The sequence below is a fragment of the Aotus nancymaae genome, unplaced genomic scaffold, assembly GCF_030222135.1.
Source record: "Aotus nancymaae isolate 86718 unplaced genomic scaffold, 86718_ANA_hifiasm-v0.15.2.pri h1tg000067l, whole genome shotgun sequence".
Lineage (NCBI taxonomy): Eukaryota > Metazoa > Chordata > Mammalia > Primates > Aotidae > Aotus > Aotus nancymaae.
This window is the reverse complement of record NW_026988482.1, coordinates 27,048,950-27,069,579: the sequence shown is the minus strand read 5'-3', so window position 1 is coordinate 27,069,579 and position 20,630 is coordinate 27,048,950. Positions and strand designations below refer to the sequence as shown.

At 55.9% G+C, this 20,630-nt stretch overlaps 1 protein-coding gene across 1 annotated transcript; it reads left to right on the top strand.

The window, feature by feature from the left end:
• The first annotated feature begins 815 nt into the window (after nucleotides 1–815).
• Nucleotides 816–11,323, top strand: SEMA3G (semaphorin 3G). The gene is made up of 16 exons (XM_012460673.3): nucleotides 816–930; nucleotides 2,508–2,668; nucleotides 2,788–2,850; nucleotides 3,125–3,244; nucleotides 3,516–3,606; nucleotides 3,734–3,850; nucleotides 4,009–4,154; nucleotides 4,371–4,485; nucleotides 4,596–4,665; nucleotides 4,914–5,058; nucleotides 5,326–5,557; nucleotides 5,651–5,742; nucleotides 6,432–6,473; nucleotides 7,460–7,688; nucleotides 7,998–8,137; nucleotides 10,202–11,323. Exons 1-16 carry the CDS (start codon nucleotides 816–818, stop codon nucleotides 10,670–10,672), a joined length of 2,349 nt encoding a protein of 782 aa, XP_012316096.2. The 3' UTR covers nucleotides 10,673–11,323.
• The last annotated feature ends 9,307 nt before the right edge of the window (nucleotides 11,324–20,630 follow it).

Below are 20,630 nucleotides of genomic sequence, written 5' to 3'. Positions count from 1 at the left end.
CCCTTGGGCTGGGAATGACCCCTCACCCCTAGCCAGGGGAGCTGGGGAGTCTGGCTGAGGCTTCAGGGGGATAGAACATCCTGGAATTGGGGCAGGGCCTGTTTGGAGGGGTCTCTGCTGTGAGCACTGGAGGGGCAGAGAACAAGGCAGAGCCCAGCTAGGCCCCTACTCAGCCCATCAACCTTGACCTCTGATCCCTGACCTCCCTTCCAGGCTCTCTCCCACCTTGTCACTTTGCTGGAGCTGGAGGACCTGCCCGTGTGGACATCTCTCTGTGCACACTGTCCATGCCCCAGCTGGGAAGGCCTTCCCAATGGGGAACTGGCCAGTATGATGCAAAGGCATGCGCCGGGCCAGCGAGGTGGAAGGAGAAGCGGCCCCCACCTGGCTGAGCTTCCTCTCTTCTCCTTGTGCCTCTAAATTCACCCACCTCAGCCACACACTCACTGCTCCTTGCTGGGATAAGATCAGGGCTCCAGAATGAGTGTGTGTGTGGGGGTCTGCCCTCAGGGCTGCTGGGGGAGGGGAGGGGATGGGGAGGGTGGTGGTGGGCAAGAGAGATACCCTGGGACTCAGCACATAGAGGGCAGGGACCAGACACCCTCCCTCCCACTTTTGTCCATTATCTTTGGGCAATAAACCAGGCCTCAGACTCACCCCTGCCACCTCCTTCTGTCCCCCGCCCCTCTTCCCGCCCAGGACTGGGTGGAGCCACTGCCTTATAAGTGGTGGCCTGTGGCAGCCGAGCAAACTACAACCGGCAGCCCGTGGGACCCTCTGCAGGCAGGCAGCGGCAGTGCCCTCAGTCCTCCAGCATGGCCCCCTTGGCCTGGGCCTTCTGCTGGCTGCTGGGGGGTCTCCTGCCCCGTGGGGGTAGCTCCGGCCCCAGCCTTGGCCTCAGCGTGCCCCGCCTGCGGCTCTCCTACGAAGGTACTAGCCTCTGTGCGCCCTGTTTGTGTGCGTGTGCCCTGATTGAGTACCCTGGGCTCTTGGGCACCTGGCTGGCTGCAGGGGAGGCAGCCTCTCCCTGTGCAGCTTTCAGGGAGTGGGAGGGAGGCAGGTCCTCGGAGACAGGACCAGGGTAGTGGTGGGAGGGACCTGAGGTGGACTGCTGAGAAAGGGACAGATGGATACCCTGAGATAGCTCAATAAAGATGGGGAGGGGACAGAGGGAGGGACGGGGCAGGGGAGAGGGACAGACAGGGCGGGACTGCAGGATCTGTCTGGGCTCAGCTGGCACTTTTTGCCCAGGGTGGCCAATAGGAGAGTGAGTGGGCAGCATGCTAGCCCTTGGTCCCAGGGCCACAGAGAAGGGGAGAACCCCCCTTGCGGCTCACTTCCCAGAGTGGGCTTTCCTTCCTGCGCCCGAGAAGTGCCTCAGATCCCAGGGGGAGTTTCACCTCCCCTCTTTGCCCATCTCGGCCTGGGGGTTCCTGTGTTCTACCCTAGATGTGTGAGCCGGCTCAGGCCTCCAAGGACGGGCTCCAGGGAAGGCCCCTGAGACAGGCTCTTGGCAGATCCTTCCTGGGGAAACCAGAGGGGTGATCACCTTCCCCTGGGAAGCCCCATCTGAGAGGGGAGACACCTGGAGAGGCTGAGGGGAATGTGGTCTTGTCCTGGGAGCTGTGGTTTTGGCGAGAGGTCAGACTACTAGAAGCCCCAAATAGGGAAAGTTCCCGAGGTACTGTCAACCAAGGAGGGCTTCCTGGAAGAGGCTGTTGATGAGTTTTGGGGGTGGAATGGGTGTTGTGCAGAGGTGCTTCTGTCGGAAGGGCATAGGACACTCTGGGCCTTCCTGAGGGTGGCCAGCGCCCCCTTCCTACCGCATCCTACTGCCCCCATTACCTCCAGCTCCCCAGCCAAGCCTGGAGGACCTACCTCAAGATCCTCAACTCCTGGGACCAAGGTCCCCAGACAGCTCCTGCTCTCACCTCCGGGCTGGGATGGCCAGCATCTATGGGGAGAAATTCCTCTTCGGCCACATCCCTGGACTGGAGGTGGGAGCCCTTCCTGCCATACCTGCCCTCCCCTGCACCCATGCCGTTGCCAGGGGTCCCCTATGCTGGGAACAGTTTCCCCTGCTGGCCCACCCTCCAGCTGAGTCAGGCCTGCAGACTCCCGCCCTTCCTCCAGGCTCTTCCAGCACTTTGCTCTAGTTTCTGCTGGTTGGCGCCATCTTCCCTGGGTCCCTGGGGACTGGGCAGGGCACAGATGGGACAGTGGGAAGATGTTATGCACAATGAAGGGCTAAGGAATGGAGGGCGGGAGGCAGGGAACCTACCCAGGGTAGGCTGGGCCGGGTGGGAGGCTCTGAGCCTCCTGTCCCACCTGCCTCCGGGAGCCTTCTAGCACCTGTGGATGGAAACATTTTCCAGATGTGAGATGTGAGTGTGTGTGGTGGGGGGCGGCGGCAGGGGGGATGCTCAGCGGGGCCTCCACCTCCCCTCCTTGGCTGAGGAGCTCGGCTGAGCCGTGGCCCTGATCCGCCTCCCGGTACTCCCTCCTAGACCTCCTTTCTGCCAACCGCTCTTCCGTCTTTCTGGGCCCCCGGGGCTCCCTGAACCTCCAGACCATGTACCTAGATGAGTACCGGGAACGCCTCTTTCTCGGGGGCCTGGACGCCGTCTACTCTCTGCGGCTGAACCAGGCATGGCCAGACCCCCGGGAGGTGAGTTGAACTGGCAGGGAAGAGGGTCTGAGAGCTGGGCACCTCCAGGTGGGAGGCCAGCTGGGGAAACAGCCTGTGAGGTCAGGGGAAGACCTGAGATGAGCCAGGCTGTGTTCTAGGTCCTGTGGCCGCCGCAGCCAGGACAGAGGGAGGAGTGTGCTCGCAGTGGAAAAGATCCTCTGGTGAGTGCTGTCGTGAGGGGTGGTCCCCCAACCTGATGCCCTGACCTGACCTCCAGGACAGTCTGTGGCCACACCCCCAGGTGCCTCTACTGGGGGCATTTGGACAGATCCCGAGGGCCTTTGAAGGTCTGCTGAGAATGTCACACCCACCCCCTTCCCCAGAGCTGATTACCAGACAAGGCTGAGCCTTGGGGCCCAAGGAGATGGTGAGCACTCCCTCTCACCCCTCAGTCACCACTCAGCCACCCCTCCGCCACCCCTCCTTCTCCCGCAGACAGAGTGTGCCAACTTCGTGCGGGTGCTGCAGCCTCACAACCGGACCCACCTGCTGGCCTGTGGCACCGGAGCCTTCCAGCCCGTCTGTGCCCTCATCTCAGTGGGTTACCGTGGGGAGGTGAGCCTGGGCCGGGCCCCACAGGGGACTGGGAGGCAGTGACATTTCCTCCCAGCTGCCTGAATGTTCCCATTGAGACTGGTCAGGGACAGAGGGGCAGGGGCCTGAAAGGCGCCTTTGTGTTGGGGAGCTGACCCCATTAGAGGGGCCGTGGATGAGGACGCCTTCCGCCTGCCCCCGCCCTCCCACCACATGCACACGAGGTCTGCTGCTCGTGTGAGGGCTGCTGGTGCTTCTCTCCCAGGTGACGCCCCTCCATCCCTTCCCACAGCATGTGCTCCACTTAGAGCCGGGCAGTGTGGAAAGTGGCCGGGGGCGATGCCCTTACAACCCCAACCATCCCTTCGCCAGCACCTTCGTAGGTGGGTGATGCCCAGGCCAGGGGTGGGAACAGGGAGGGTGGGAGCTGGCCTATGTCACTAGGAAGGGGGGACCTGGCTGCTGGGCCTGGGCCTCGCCCCTGACTCTGTTCCCTGACCTCCACCCCAGGCAGGGAGCAGTACACGGGTCTCACCGTTGACTTCCTGGGGCAAGAGCCCACAATCTTCCGAAGTGGAGGTCCTCGGCCGGCCCTGAGTTCCAACCCTGACCAGAGCCTCTTGCACGGTGAGACCTGCCCCTCGAACTGGCAGGAGGGAAGAGGCTACTTTCCCGCTAGGACACCAGCCTCCAGTGGGGCCCCTCGCCGTTCCCCTCCCCACTGGGTTCTGCTCCCATCCTGCCCTGTGCAGCCCTCCGCCAGCGTGACCCTGTCACTTTTCCAGATCCCCGGTTTGTGATGGCTGCCCGGATCCCTGAGAACTCCGACCACGACAATGACAAGGTGTACTTCTTCTTCACGGAGACTGTCCCCTCGCTCGATGGTGACTCAAGCCATGTCACTGTCAGCCGCGTGGGCCGCGTCTGCATGGTGAGAGCTGGGAAGGGGCGGTGACGTTCAAGTCCCCGCTGCACCCTCCCATTCCCAGACCTTTCTCCCCCACACCCCTGGCCAGCAGTAGGGAAACTGAGGCAAGGATGCAAAGTTGACATGTATACCTCTGCCCCAGTGGGTGAGGGTGGCAGAGTGGATGGTGGGACACATCCTTGTAGGGCCTAAGGCTGACTCTGGCCCCCTATCCCACAGAATGACGTCGGTGGCCAGCGGGTGCTGGTGAACAGATGGAGCACTTTCCTGAAGGCCAGGCTGGTCTGCTCAGTGCCCGGCCCTGGCAGTGCCGAGACCCACTTTGACCAGCTGGGTGAGGGTGTGGCCAAGCAGGCTAGGGGCTCGGGAGTGAGGAGGGCTGAGAGCTGGTGAGTCAGGGCATTGGCAATGGCCATGACACTCATGCTCCCTTCTGTACCCCAGAGGACGTGTTCCTGCTGTGGCCCAAGCCCGGGAAGAGCCTCGAGGTGTACGCGCTGTTCAGTACCATCAGGTGGGCACGCCCAGCCTCCCTGCACCTGTCACCCCAGCCTTGACGTGGGCCCTGTCTGTCCCTGAATCGGTGACCTGTGACTGTGTTCTCTGACTCTCTCTGGCCTTTGCCTTTGCCTTGGTGCCTCTGCTTTTCAAAGTCTCTGCTTGCTGCAGGCACTGTCACCCTCTGTCCTGCCCATGGAGCCAGGCTGTCCCCTTCTTGTCCTTGATGGCCACTCTGGCCTGACTGTCCTGTGTGCCTGGTAGTGCCGTGTTCCAGGGCTTCGCCGTCTGTGTGTACCACATGGCAGACATCTGGGAGGTCTTCAACGGGCCCTTTGCCCACCAAGATGGACCTCAATACCACTGGAGGCCCTATGAGGGCAAGGTGCCCTTCCCCCGCCCCGGCGTGGTGAGTATCTGCTGGGGCCAGGCCAGGGAAGCATGGCCTGAGCAGATGTGGGGAAGGGCCCCTTGGAGCAGCCCCACATCCTGAGGCAGCCCTGAGGCAGCAGATGTTGGCCGAGCCTGGGTGGGGTGGGGTGGGGTGCGTGTGGGGGGAGAGGAGAGGCCTCCTGAATTGGGAAAGGGCCCCCTGGTTGGGGTGGGAACAGACTGGCGGTGGGGGGTGCGCGCCCTCTCAGGATGCCTCAGGCACTCCCTTCCCTGCTGCCCACAGTGCCCCAGCAGGATGACCTCGCGGCCAGGACGGTCTTTTGGCAGCACCAGAGACTACCCGGATGAGGTGCTGCGGTTCACCCGGGCGCACCCCATCATGTTCCGGCCCGTGCGGCCGCGGCTTGGCCGCCCTGTCCTTGTCAAGACCCACCTGGCCCAGAAGCTGCATCAGATTGTGGTGGACCGCGTGGAGGCAGAGGATGGGACCTACGATGTCATCTTCCTGGGGACTGGTAGGACAGCTGAGCAGGGGTGGCCAGGCTGGAGGGGTGTGGGGTCCCTGGCTGTCCCCTCCTGTCCCGCTGACCCCTCCTCCCTGGCCCCAGACTCAGGCTCCGTGCTCAAAGTCATTGCCCTCCAGGAAGGGGCCTCAGCTAAACCCGAGGAGGTGGCTCTGGAGGAGCTCCAGGTGTTTAAGGTGAGCACGGGGCTGATGGAAGGGTCCCTCCAAGCCCCATCTCTGGGTCTGAGCCTGGCTACAGGGATACGGGAGCAAGCCTGTCGTCACTGAATTTGCAGCTGGCAGGATGCTGGGGAGGGGTGCAGAAAGAGATGCCCCCCCAACTGCGCTGTGGCAGAGGCCTTGTAGCCACTTCCGAATGACTCCAGGCCCAGAGCTGCAGCCTGTGAGCTGAAAGGGCCCCAGCTGCTGGGAGAGCTGGTCAAGGGGAGCAAAGCTTTGCAAAACCCTGTTGGGCTCGAGTTGCAAGGAGGAGATGGTTGAGACCAGCAAGGCCCCCAGACGTTCTCTTGGCCCCTCTAGAGACTCAGGCAGGTGGTCTCCGTGTTTGGGGGCCTGCTGTGCCTCCTGGACCTGAGATGGGTAATTTAGGACAGCTGCCTCATTGCTGGGGAACAGGCTGAGGGAGGGACACTCTAGCTCTGTGCTTTTAGCCAAGCCTCCTGCTCGGAGGCCAGCCAGGACTGGGGGCCTTTCTTGTAACCTACCGTCCGGGAAAGACTGTCTCGCTTTAGCTGCCAGGGAGTGCATGACCCAGGCTGGGAGCTAGGTGGTTCCCACCCCAAGGTTGGAGGAGACTGAAAGTGGGGTTGCAGGGGAAGGTCTTGGCCCACCCCACCCACGCTGAGACCCTACTCCTTTCCCAGGTGCCAACACCCATTACTGAAATGGAGATCTCTGTCAAAAGGGTAAGAACAGCTGCCACCCTCCCCTTGCACCCCTCTTCTGCCCTACTCCGCAGCCTCCTGTAGTCTGGGGAAAGCTGTGCTGAGGCAGGCCTGATTAGCTCCTGCAACAGTGGCCAGCGGGCATTGGAGGCACCGTGTAAGCGGGGCTGCGTCCAGATAAGGGATGGCCACCAAGGCCAATTCCTAAGGGAGGCAAAAGTGTGCTTGAAAACAAAATCCAGCCGGGCGCGGTGGCTCACGCCTATAATCCCAGCACTTTGGGAGGCCGAGGCGGGTGGATCACGAGGTCAAGAGATCGAGACCATCCTGGTCAACATGGTGAAACCTCGTCTCTACTAAAAATACAAAAAATTACCTGGGCATGGTGGTGCGTGCCTGTAATCCCAGCTACCCAGGAGGCTGAGGCAGGAGAATGGCTTGAACCCGGGAGGTGGAGGTTGCAGTGAGCTGAGATCATGCCACTGCACTCCAGCCTAGGCGACAGAGTGAGACTCTGTTTCAAAAAAAAAGACAAGAAAACAAAATCCAGATGTTAAGTCCAACAAGGCCTTTTTAGAGGCGTGCTATATTCGCCAAGTGGCAAATCACATCTACCCAAATGTATCCGCCCCAGTGTATCTTTGTGTAAATCCTAACTTTTGTGTCGGAATTGCTCAAAGCAAGGTACGCCTCTAAGATCAGAGACAAGTCAGAATAAAGGCCCCTGGGATACAGGGCAACGGTCAGCAGCTGGGAGGGCTAGCAAAGCCCCTTAGGGAAAACATCTCAGGTCTTGATTTGCCTCCGTCCTTTCTGTGTCCTGGCACAGAATCTGGTATGCAGCAGGTGGGTATAAACATTTTTTATTTTGTGAATGAAGACTTCCTGCAAGTGGCAGGGGTCTCAGGAAGCTGAGGGGCTGAGAGTCTGTCTGCGTGTGGGGGAAGCCCGGGCTCATCTCGGTTCACCTTGGCCTCACCTCGCACTCTGCTTCTGTCCCTCCCCAGCAAATGCTGTACGTGGTCTCTCGGCTGGGCGTAGCCCAGCTGCGGCTGCACCAGTGTGAGACTTACGGCACTGCCTGTGTGGAGTGCTGCCTGGCCCGGGACCCATATTGTGCCTGGGATGGTGCCTCCTGTACCCACTACCACCCTAACCTTGGCAAGCGCCGGTCCCGCCGCCAGGACATCCAACACGGCAACCCTGCCCTTCAGTGCCTGGACCAGAGCCAGGAAGGTGAGTGGCGGCAGCGGGGAGGGCACAGGCTGGGCTGGAACTCACCCCTGTGGCCCGGGTTCTACTTCTGTGAAGTGTGTTCTCAGACTGGTCTTGTCATGACAGATGGTCCTCAGTTTCCCTATCCATGTAGCTCCTGCTAGAATGTGGAAGGAAGCGGGGTCTTTGGACACAGTGACTGGCTGGGGGCTCCCTGAACGTCTAAGTTCTTGTCATATAGTGGGGTTCCTGAGCTGTGGGGGTCAGGTGGTGGCATGGGGATCTGGATCCCATAGTTCCCAAGCTGAGCCAACCTCTGCCTCTCTCCAGAGGAGGCGGTGGGACTCGTGGCAGCCACCACGGTCTACGGCACAGAGCACAACAGCACCTTCCTGGAGTGCTTGCCCAAGTTTCCCCAGGCTGCTGTGCGCTGGCTCTTGCAGAGGCCGGGGGATGAGGGGCCTGACCAGGTGAGTGAGGAGACCCCTGCTTCCAGCCTCCATATGTCCTGAGGTCACCTCTCATCCTGAACCCCAAGACCTGAGCCCTAGGAAGGGTTCTGTGGGGAAACAGCCAAGATCAACCTAAGAAAAGTGTGTATTAGGCTCCTGGAGTGCTAGAAGGAGGTGCCCTATTTCTGCCTTCTGGGAATGCCCAGGCCAGATGTGGCTGCAACTCCTCGAGTCTGAGAGGTGGGTGATGGAAGAGAGGAAAGGGGGTCCGAGCTGGCCAGTAAGTCTTCCATGTTTACACACGTGGCTCATGTTGGAAAGATTCTCTTCTCCAGGGGTTCTTGGTTCTCTTCTGCCCCAGGCAGGGGAGAGGGTAGTGCCCCTGGGCCCAGGACTAGGCTTCGGAATCTTGCTACACACACACAACAGAAGAGAACCTTCAGGGTCCCTAACCACTGGCCCTCGCCCTCCACTCTTAAAATCTGGCCCCAGACTTCCTCCCTGGAGTCCAGCTATCTGCTTAGGCCCTCTCCTCCCCAATCTGGAAAGGCTTGTCAACCCCGTGGATGGTTTAAGTCTGGGGCCTGAGGATGGCATTGGCTGGGCAGGGAAGGGGAGGGGCAGGAGTGGGTTGATTACAGGAGGGGCTCTCCCTCCAGCCTGGGAACCGGGGGAGGCCAGCCTTGGGCCAGCTGCTGGGCTGGGCACGGAGAAGATTCCCCAGGGGAGGAGGGGAGCAACAAGATGGTGTTTCACAACACTAGCTGATGGCCCAAGCAATGCAGCCTCAGCACACAGATGTGCAGACTAAAGCCCACACAAAAGCCCACACAGGGTCCAGGCAAGAGGTGGGCTGGGATCAGAGCGGCACTCCCGCTTCCCATGCTGTGATGGGTGCTCAGCCCACCCTGGACTGGGGCTGTCAGCTCACACTGTCGGCGGAGTGAACAGCACAGACCAGGACGGGAAGGCTGTGCGTGGGGGGGTGATGTATATGTGTGGTGTGTGTGTGTGGTGTGTGTGGTGTGTGTGGTGTGTGTGTGGTGTGTGTGGTGTGTGTGTGTGGTGTGTGTGGTGTGTGTGTGGTGTGTGTGGTGTGTGTGTGTGGTGTGTGTGGTGTGTGTGTGGGGGTGTGGTGTGTGTGGTGTGTGTGTGTGGTGTGTGTGTGGTGTGTGTGGTGTGTGTGTGGTGTGTGTGGTGTGTGTGTGGTGTGTGTGTGGTGTGTGTGGTGTGTGTGGTGTGTGTGTGGTGTGTGTGGTGTGTGGTGTGCATGTGTGGTGTGCGTGTGGGTGTGTGGTGTGGTGTGTGTGGTGTGTGTGTGGGTGTGTGGTGTCTGGTGTGTGTGGTGTGTGTGTGGTGGGTGTGTGTGGTGTGTGTGGGGCTGTGTGTGGTGTGGTGTGTGGTATGTGTGTGTATGTATGTATGTGTGTGGTGTGTGTGTGGTGGGTGTGTATGTGTGTGTGGTGTGTGTGTGGTGGGTGTGTGTGGGTGTGTGGTGTGTGTGTGGTGTGTGTGGTGTGGTGTGTGTGTGGGGTATGTATGTATGTGGTGTGTGTGGTGTGTGTGGTGGGTATGTGGTGTGTGTGTGGGGTATGTATGTGTGTGGTGTGTGTGTGGTGTGTGTGGTGTGGTGTGGTGTGTGTGTTGTGCATGCATGTGCAGCATAGGGAGGTTCTAAAGCCTAGTCCTGGGCCTGGGGGCACAGCCCCTCCCTTGAGAAAAGTCTGTAGATCAGAAGGTACCTCCAGAAGGGCTAAGGGGCTAAAACATCTTAGCCCCTCTGTTCCTTGGGAATGTGTGCCAGGGGCCTCCGAGGCCAAGATTGGTGTCCTCTGACTAGGGGAGAAACTGGCCAGTCAAGTCCTTGAGAAGGCCCCTTCCTGGGCTATGGGAAGATGAGGCCCTGCCTCATGGTCTAGAGGAGGCCGGGACTGCCAAGCTGCTGGTTCCCTCCTGGGAAGGGGAGAACAGGGCAAGGAGAAGTGCCCAAGCACTGGGTCGAAGGATGGCAGAAAAGCTGGGGCAGAGGAGCTGATGGTACACTCCCATCGCACCCCACTCATGCCCTCCCACCCCTGGCAGGTAAAGATGGATGAGCGAGTCTTGCACACGGAGCGGGGGCTGCTGTTCCGCAGGCTCAGCCGTTTCGATGCGGGCATCTACACCTGCACCAGTCTGGAGCATGGCTTCTCCCAGACTGTGGTCCGCCTGGCTCTGGTGGTGATTGTGGCCTCACAGCTAGACAGCCTGTTCCCTCCAGAGCCAAGGCCAGAGGAGCCCCCAGCCCGTGGAGGCCTGGCTTCCGCCCCACCCAAGGCCTGGTACAAGGACATCCTGCAGCTCACCAGCTTCGCCAGCCTGCCCCAGGTGGATGAGTACTGTGGGCGTGTGTGGTGCAGGGGCACTGCGGAATGCTCGGGGTCCTTCCGGAGCCGGAGCCAGGGCAAGCAGGCCAAGGGCAAGAGCTGGGCAAGGCTGGAGCTGGGCAAGAGGGTGAAGAGCCGGGTGCAGGCTGAGCACAATCGGACGCCCCGGGAGGTGGAGGCCACGTAGAAGGGGGCAGAGGAAGGGTGGTCAGGATGGCCTGGGGGTCCTCTAGCAGCCCCCAGCATCTCCCACCCATCCAGCTAGGTCAGAGGGGGTCAGGACGTCTGTTTGCCTCTTAAGAGATGGGTGTCTCTGCCCCCACAGTGCTACTGGGTCACCTACAGAAAAGACTAGGGCCTGATGGAGGGGCCAAGGCCGGGTCCCTGTCCCTCCCTGTGCTCTCAGACCCGGCAGGAGCCGGCACCCTCTGGCCGCTGGCAACCCCAAGGGATCTGCCATTTGTTCTCAGAGATGGCCTGGCTTCCGAAGCACATTTCCGGGTGTGCCCAGAGGCAAGAGGGTTGTGTGGTTCCTTCCCAGCCTACAGAACAATGGCCATTCTGAATGACCCTCAGAGTGGGTGTGTGGGTGGGTCTAGCAGGTGTCCCAGTAGGGGGCTCTCGGGGAGCCAGAGGAGGGTGGAAGTGGCCTCTAAGCCACTAGCACCCCTTAAGAAGAGCCTGCCTGACTGACTTGGGGAGGGAGCATGGGGGTGCTGGGAAGGTAGAGTAGCAATATACCTCCCCTCCTGTGGTGCTGTGATATCTTGGTGGCTCCCTGCCACTGCCCACCACCTCTTCTCCATCTGAGAATCACGGAGAGGCATAGAGAATCTAGAGGCATAGACGGCTAGAGCCTCTGGGATCTGGGGTGGTCAGGGCTCAGGCCTCGCTTTGTAAACCAGGTGGGGGATCTCACAGCCTGACTTCCCTTCCCCAGGCCAGGGCTGCCCGGACGCCTGCCCCTCCTGTGAGGACCCCCTCCCCACCGTCAGGCCATCCATGCCCATGATTGGGGAGGGGTGGGTTCTGGGAGATTGTTGCCCCTCCTGTCTGTGGACTAGAGGGAGGGCGGAGAAGCTGGGGAAGTGTGTGGGCAGGAGGAGTGGGCTGTCTTTCCCAGGGCGATACAAGTGCACCCCAGCCCTGGAGCCTGGGAATGTGGAGGCTCTGTGAGCCCTGCAGTCCTCAGAATCGGGGCAAGGGATGCAGACCATAGAGAGAGGCTGTGGGGATGGGGAGAGGGCAGGAGACCCTTAGGAGGGGCTGTGGGACCCAGGCAGGAACAGGTGCCCACAAGGACTCAAGATGGCATCAATTAGCTCAGAGGCCACCAGGAAGACCCGGCGTTTCTCTGGACATTCATGGCCACTCATGGGCATGGACAGCCTGATAGTGGTGAGGGGGTCCTCTCAGGAGGGGCTGGCATCCCAGCAGGGGCAGGCCTGGGGAAGGGAAGTCAGGCTGTGAGATCCCCCACCTGGTTTACAAAGTGAGGCCTGAGCCCTGACCACCCCAGATCCCGGAGGCTCTAGCAGTCTATGCCTCTTCTGAGCTAACCAGGAAGACCTGGAATCTCTGTTTTGTGCTAAATGGATTTAGGAAATCTGTTTTTCTTTTAAGGGGGAAACAAGGTAGAGGGAAAAAGCGAAGAAGCATAAGTCCTGCTGATTCTTGGGGGTGAGCTCGGATGGCAAGGACACATTCTGCCTGGGCGTGCAGGGGATGTGTTTTTGCCATCAGCAGTTTCTCAGGCTGGGAGCACAGAGGGGAGGAGGAGGACTCAATGAAAAGTTGTTCCCAGCCTGCACAGGAACACATTCATGACGCACAAAACTGACTGGAAGGAGATGAGAGCACTGGGTTTGAGATTCCCTCCATTAAAACAACCAAGACAAAGAAAGGAGGGAAAAATACAAGATGAAAAGCAAGACAGGCTTCCTGCAGCACTGACACTCAGACCCAGACTGCCTTCCCTACCCCCGGCACCTCTGGAGAACTGAGACCTGAAATAGCCCCTTCTTCTGCCCTTTGACTGGTAGTAAGTGAACCAGAAGCACTGAGATTAACCTAACATCCTGAGAAGCCTTCCTGCCTGCCGTGCTGTCTGCTGGGCGGTCAGCTGGCTAAGGCAGAGGAGGAGAGGAGGAAATGATAGAGGCTGAAGAACAGAAGGCAGGGGAGACAGACGGGATTAGAGAGGGAAGGAGAGAATGCGGAGCTCCAGGAAAGGGTGTCAGAGCTGCAGCCAGCTCTGCCCTCTACCCTAGGGAGGCCAGAAAGAATCAGCCAGCCTTCCGGGGCCTTTAGGCTGGACCCTGGCTTGGCAAGCTCCAGGCAGGGTCCTCTGAAGTCACCCCAGAAAATGAAGGGAAGAGGAGCACAAGATCCTCAACAACTAACACCTGCACTTGGAAAAAGTGAACAGCTTCTGCCACCCACCCCACCCGTGGTACTGTACGCTACTAACTCCGGGAGACGCCTGTATGTGTGAATTCTGCTTTTGTATTTGTATGTTGAGATGGGCCTTGTGGTTTCTGTCCTCAGAGCACATTTCTTGGCGATTACTATTGTTATTTTTATTATCATGACTGCCCCCGAGCTCTGGTTGAGAAAAACTGAATTTATAAGGAAAGGGATGAAGTTAAAATTTACATCACATAATTATATCATTACTGTGTGTCTGTGTATTTCTGTACTAAATGGACTGATGCCGCACACGTGAGCTGAAAATGAAGAGCCTTCCCATCCATTCCGTGAGAAGGAAGGTCACCCCAAGTGACCTCTGTTACATGAGTTCCCAAACAGGTTATGGAGCTGGAAAGGGACTTAGAGAAAGAGACTGGGTGGTGCTTTCTAGAAAGGAGGAAGATGGGTATCAGGGGAAGGAAGGCATTAGAGGGCTTTGCCTACAAAGCTGAGATTGCTCATTAAATGAGAAACATCCTGGCCTGTGGGCTTGTAACTTGGGACTTCAGGAGGATCTCGAACCAAAAGGAAAAATAAAATTCACTGGCAAAGGGCAGCTGGGCACGTAGGCAGCTCTACTCCTTTTTCACAACAACACTTGACATTTGTCACAGTGACACTTGGCATGGTTCCTCCTTCATCCCAAGCCACATACCAATGGATATTAAGTCCTCATGGCTGGGAGACTGGGGCCGTGCTCTGGGGGCTGTGGCTTCTGGAAAGGAGGGGAGGCCCGGAACATCTGACCTTTGGGCACACTGCAGGAGGTCCCTCTGGACATGGCTCCCACTCCCCAGTGACATCAAGACCCCAGCCCAAAGAGCAGACTCTACTGGTGCTGGAGGAAGATAGAAGGGACATAACCCCACCTTCCCAGGAGATTTCCCTGGGCCTCTTGCTTGGATTGGCCCCTCAATCTGGGCTGTAGAGTGGGGGTCTTAACGGGTCAGTCATGAGTCTCATCTTGCAGCCGGGGTCATGGAGCTGGACCTATCCTTTTGTTCTTTGCCCCCTCCATGATCACTTAGGCCTGACAGAACCTGAAACCCTGTCATCCCACCCTAGGAAGCATCATCACCTCTGACTGAGAAGCGTCACCAGGGCACCCACCTGGCACAGAGTGCTGGGCTGGGAGGGGTGTGTGACAGTGGCCTCCAGAGCCCCCTTCTTCCCTCATGCACCACTCTTCCCAGGGTGGCCTGGAAGACCCCTCTGGACCAGACTTCTCCCTGGTCCATGCCACCTCCCTTCCCATCTCGAGCCCCATTTCCTGCCTTGGCGATTTTACCCTCTCTCTGTTTTCCATCACAGCTCTTTCCTCTACTCCTCATGCTTCCTCTGCTCTTTGGGCCTCTGTTCCATGACTTCCGAAACAGATTTAGAGCTGGAAAGGGGCTTAGAGAATGAGACTGGCCCAGCAGTTCCAAGATATAACTATAATCGCGTGGTCCCCTCCACGATCTCGTGGTCCTTGTGTTCTGCACCTTTGGCCCTGACAGAGCTGGGATGCTGCCTGCTGGCTTGCCCTGTGAAGACCCTGAGAAGTCCGCGATGATATCTTGCTAATGTGCATGCCTACCATGTGCTATGTGCTTTTCCAAAACCTTTGGTTCTCTTTTTTCCCATGGAGAAGCAAACATCTCATGTTTCTAACATTTTGAAAAACACTTTGGAAAAAAAACACATTTGGGAAAATGTTGATTAGGTTAATCCCTCCCTTAACATGTGAGACTGATTAATTAGTAATTGCCTTCCCAGCCTGTAGGCTCTGGAAGCCTCCACCTCCTTATAGAATAGCCACATCTTGCTTTCCTATGACCCTCGCCAGAGTAGACTCTGCCACCCCGGGACAGGGCTGCCAGGTGGCCAATCTGCTGCCCCTTGGGCCTGGACTGTGCTCTGTCTCCAGCTCTCATCCTCCTATGCCCAGCCTACTTCTGGCCCCTCCTGTGTCTGGCATGGTCCTCTGTGGAGGGCTAGCATTCACCTCTGGTCTATGGCTGTCCTGCCATTCAACGGACTCATTTCTAAGAAGGTGAGAGGCAGGGAGGAGTCAGAATAAGAGAGGAAAACAGCAAATGACTCTTGGGCTTCTCCTTCATTGGCTAAGCTCAGGGTCAGGCCCTAGACAGCCCTAGAATCCCCTACTTGGAGGAGTGGGCAGGTAGCGGCCCCCAGGAACCTGGTGTGCCTCCTGCCAGGCTGATTTTTGTGGGCTGGCAGGGGGTCCAGCTGCAGCTCTAGCCAGGTGGGCCCCAGAAAATTGGCTCATGTGCTTCTGGAAATCCAGCAAACAGAGGCACCTCTGGCCAATCACATCTTAGAGCTAGGAAGTAGTTGCTCAGAAATAGCCCAATTTCTATCCCAGTTAAGGTCCCATCCTAGCCTCACCTAAGTCTTGGATTGCAGAGGGTTCTACAGGAAAGTTCAATACACGTCAAGTACGAATCCCCAGGGTCTTCTAAGAATCTAAACTCGGAGAGAAGGACAGTGAGTAGAGATAGGTTCAGACACAATATCTGATAAGTTTGCAGGGCACAGTGGCTCATGCCTGTAATCCCAGCACTTTGGGAGGCTGAGGTGGGTGGATCACCTGAGGTCAGGAGTTCGAGAGAAGTCTGGCCAACATGGTGACACCTGGTATCTACTAAAAATACAAAAATTATCTGGTGGCACACATCTGTATTCCCAGCTACTCGGGAGACTGAGCCACGAGAATCACTTAAACCCGGGAGGCAGAGGTTGTAGTGAGCCAAGATTGCACCACTGCACTCCAGCCTGGGCAACACAGCAAGACTAACTCAAAAAAAAATCTGATAAGGGTGCCTGGGAATTGTTGGGCCCCACCTTGGCTCTCCTTCCGTATTCAGCCATCCCTTGGGTGCACAAGAGACAAGGCGAGGCAGCTGTGACCCTGTGCCTGTTCCCACTGCCCAGCCCCTGGCCACCTTTACTGTGGGTACCACTACTGGGCCCTCTAACTTAGAGGCTGCATCCTAATGAAGCCTTTCACTTTCCTTGCTGGATTTCCATTAAGGAAACTCCTGGTTCCTCATGAAGCCTTTTAAAAAATCACTCTTCACTGAGGACGGGGCTGCTGCAAAGTCTCCAGGGAGGCCATGTAAGGGATGTGGGGCTGTCCTTGGGCCCAGCCTCCCATAGCCAGCCAATAGCCTGCATGCAGGGACTCGGGTGATGGGAAGACTCGGCTGTTGGGAAGACTCAGCTGATCAGTCTTGACCTTTTTACCCCAGAGAGGATGATGACCAGAGTACCCCCTAATCCACCCAACAGGGCCTGTTTCACTGCTGTGAGGGATGACCAGGGCAAGGGGACAGTTGTGGGCTGATAGGATTCCAAAGTGACTCAACAAAGGTCTGGAACAGAGTCCAGGTGTCCACCACTAAATGGAGGGGACTGGACTAGGGACACAGGAAGGCCGGATTGATGGAAGGTGAGGTGGGCTCTGCTCTCACAGATGAAGGCGTAGGGAATGACATGCCACACCAGCCACTTGCTCTATGGACATGATCTCATGTGTTCACCCTCCCCACTCCTGCCCCCAGCTGATAAGAATCTGGTGCTGTTTCCTGTAGTCCAAGGGTCTCAGACAATGGTGTGAACGGCTGGCCCTACTGGAAAGTACATTGTTCAGGGTAGAAAAAACAACACACCAGCACAAAGCCAGGGCAGGACCTGTCTAAATGTAAGGGGCTGTTTACAAACCCATGATTTCCAAGGGGAGGAACACAATGGAGAATTGTTTCGGTGAGGTTGGTGTCTCCTCCAGTATGCGCCTGGGGGCTGGAGATGGCTTTGATGGTTCAGACAGGTCTCAGATGCTTTGAAAAGGATGGACACTAATAGCGTGGGTCCCTTCCTGTTTATCGAGTGTGTGCAGGGAAGGGTCAAGAAGCCAGTTTACACCAAAACAAGGAGAAGGGGCCCCTGGCCTTTCCCTGTCCATCTGGACCTCATACTGTCACGTTGCTAGGGATCCCAGGGTTAGGGCAGCTTTGCTAGGGAGAAGTGAGGGCAAGAGTTTTTTGTTTTGTGAATAAATCAGTTCTTCAGTTTGTGGCTTCAAATTGTCATGTCATTTTTTGGAAAAATGTGACGGGGCTGTGTGGATACCTAAAAGAAAAGTTTGTGATTTTTGTAATTTAGTGTTTGGTTAAGTCCTTGGAAGCATAATAGCTTTAAGATGGGGGGTGGTGATGAAGGCTTGGTCCAGTGTAGGGGGTGGTCCCAGAAGACCTGGATGGAAAGGGATATGTGCAGGTTACGGTGTATTTTGACAGTAGTCGGGCACTGCCTGGAGCTCATGAGTGATGGGTTGGTGTATCTGGTTGTTCCTGGTTGTTGGTGAAGGCTGTGAAATAGGGCTGGGGAGAAGACAGGCAAATGAACGAGGAGTGTTGGCAAGGCTTTTTGCTTTAAGCAGCTGAGAGATCCTGGGCCAGAGGGTGATATTGTGAGGTTGTTAAAAGTCGCATTTGCCTTATAGAGTGATTAGTGATGGCCTGGATACGTTTTTTTTTTTTTTTTTTTGAGATGGAGTTTCGCTCTGTCGCCAGGCTGGAGCACAGTGGCACGATCTTGGCTCACTGCAACCTCTGCCTCCCGGGTTCAAGTGATTCTCCTGCCTCAGCCTCCCGAGTAGCTGGGACTACGGCATCTGCCAACATACCCAGCTAATTTTTGTATTTTTGGTAGAGATGGGGTTTCACCATGTTGGCCAGGATGGTCTCGATCTCTTGACCTCATGATCCGCCTGCCTCGGCCTCCCAAAGTGCTGGGATTACAGGTGTGAGCCACTGTGCCCGGCTATAGATATGGTTTTGTAGGAATTGAGAGACTAATTGGAAAATGCAAGGTCTAAATAAAAGAAGAAGGAAGATGGGTATTAGGGGAGTAAGGATTGGAAAGAGCCATGCCATGCAGTTAGAAAACGGCCAGGTGGGGTCAGCATAGTTACTTGCCTGATTAGCAAATTTTTGGACCTTGTTTTTGAGCCTTTTGATATTATAAACTAGGCCGGACTGGTTTAAGTAAAAACAGCATTCCTTATTTAGAAATCTGCAGAATCCTCCCTTTTCTGCGGTAAGTCGAGGGCACAACGGTTCTGGAGGACGACTGCAGCTAAAGAGTCAATCTGAGCCTGAAGGACAGACAAAGTACACTTTCAATTCGCCAGACTTCATCCACGAGGGCTTATCCCAATGTTGCTTCCATCCCTCCATTCCCCCTTCCCCACTCACAACCCTTGTGCGACATTCCTTTTCTCTCAAGTCAACCAGACCACATGTTTCACTGCGTAGCTATCCTTCACGTCCTCACTTGTAAAGGAGCACTTAGAAGATGGAAGATTACCCAAGGGAATTCCAGTGGTTTGTTGATGGGAAATGCATAGAGGAGCAGGAGTGGGGATGGTTGTCTGTGTCGTAAGGGGTCCTAATATGGGCGGAGCGGAGTTAATATGAGGTGAGACTTGCTGTAAATAGTTGAGAAGTACAGCAGCTTGTTGGTATGAAATGTCTGGGGAAGTTTTGCTAAACTTATCTAAGAAATAGAGCAGCTCTATGGGAGGGTAGAGATGGGGATGTTAAAAGAGGTGCAGAGGTGGAGGGAGACGAAGAGGTCGCCCAGCTGGCTGGCAGGGCAGGAATAGCAGTGTAAGACGAGGAGGAAAGGGAGATGCAGAGCCAGCAGTTTTTTGCCAGCAGTGGCTTGGAATTAGTGAGGCAGCTGGGTGCCTCTCAATGACTAATTGGGAGACATTTTTGGTGGGTTAGGAGGGCCGCTTTGGGTCTGGAGAGACTATGAAGGCTGTCTTGTCTGAGGATTGACCTGTGAGGGGGAAGTGTCAATAGTATCTTTCAAACTCATGTCTAACCACAACAGGAACATGCTTCATGAATAAACTCAAACGGATGTGTTTAGAACAAGTGAGAAGCAGTAAGTCTCATGCAACCTCAAAATAGAAGCAAGATTTCCATAAGCCATTCCCAGCCTTCCAGGTCTGAGGGTTTATAATCGTGATTTCCATAAGCCATTCCCAGCCTTCCAGGTCTGAGGGTTTATAATCGTGATTTCCATAAGCCATTCCCAGCCTTCCAGGTCTGAGGGTTTATAATCGTGATTTCCATAAGCCATTCCCAGCCTTCCAGGTCTGAGGGTTTATAATCGTGATTTCCATAAGCCATTCCCAGCCTTCCCCGTCTGAGGGTTTATAATCATCTTCCTCAACATGCTAACAGTGCCATCTGGTGTTTGGCAGCAAAACACAGGCTTATGAATACAGGGTATGGAGCATCCGTCGATTTTGTACACATTAAACTGCCTCTGAACACGGAGTCTTGACCAGATATCACGAGGGGAAGAAAGGTTAATAAGACAGACAGGTCCCTGCTAGTAAGGAGCTTCCGATTTAGCAGGAAAGACAGACCCACAACTGTAGGACAGACAGAGAATGACCTGGGCTATAACGGGGTACAAACAGAGCCAGTAAGAGTTCCTAGGGCTGAAGAAGTAGCCCTTATGTTGTGTTTAACAGGCTGAGGATGGATGCCCAGTATTCTGAGGTAGTCAGGACAGAATGCCTGTGGGTGGGGTGTCCTGGGAGATGCAGCTATGGAAGGCCCTATTTGTAGAAGGTCTTGAATGCCAATCTCAGCAGGGCCATCCCGAACAAAGAGTTAGCAGATGTTTTATGGTAATTGGCAGAAGGGAAAAGGGTGGATGTGTCAGAGAAGCAAGTGGATACAGAGAACCATGCAGACAGAAGGCTTTTGCTGCCATCCTATGAGGCACAAAGGTCTGAGCTGAGCACTGACACTGGGAAGGGAGGAAGGCAGACATTTGAAAAACAGTCAAACTGATAAGAAAGAGGCTGGCTGAGCAAAGAGGGCAGCCAAATGAAATTCTGAGGTTTCTGTTCCTGTAAAGTTAAGGACTAGAAGAAAAGGAGCAGGTGCTTTGGGAAATTTTTATTTAACATCTATTTCTACTCTCCCCAAGTGAACTAATTTGTCCCAACTCCTTAGTTATGAAATAGTAATTAATTCTAATAAGACACATCAGTTATGAAAATAGGTATTAAAATTTTTAAACATGGCCGGGCGCGGTGGCTCAAGCCTGTAATCCCAGCACTTTGGGAGGCCGAGGCGGGTGGATCACGAGGTCGAGAGATCGAGACCATCCTGGTCAACATTGTGAAACCCCGTCTCTATTAATACAAAAAAATTAGCTGGGCACGGTGGCGCGTGCCTGTAATCCCAGCTACTCAGGAGGCTGAGGCAGGAGAATTGCCTGAACCCAGGAGGCGGAGGTTGCGGTGAGCCGAGATCGCGCCATTGCACTCCAGCCTGGGTAACAAGAGCGAGACTCCGTCTCAAAAAAAAAAAAAAAAAAAAAAAAAAAAAAAAAAAAAAAAATTTTAAACATGTATTTGTAATGAAATAGGCATTTAAAATAAGATAAGCTCGGGGCATCTTGAAGTGCCAGAAAGGAAGAAAGTGCTCAAAAACCAAACCAAACGAAACACACAATGATGGGGATGTGTGAAAAGGATTACATGAACACCCAATGACAAAAGCAATTTGAGCAACAAAATAAAGTATTATTACATTGTAACCCAAGGTATAAAATCCATATCCAGGAGTCCATACTAAATG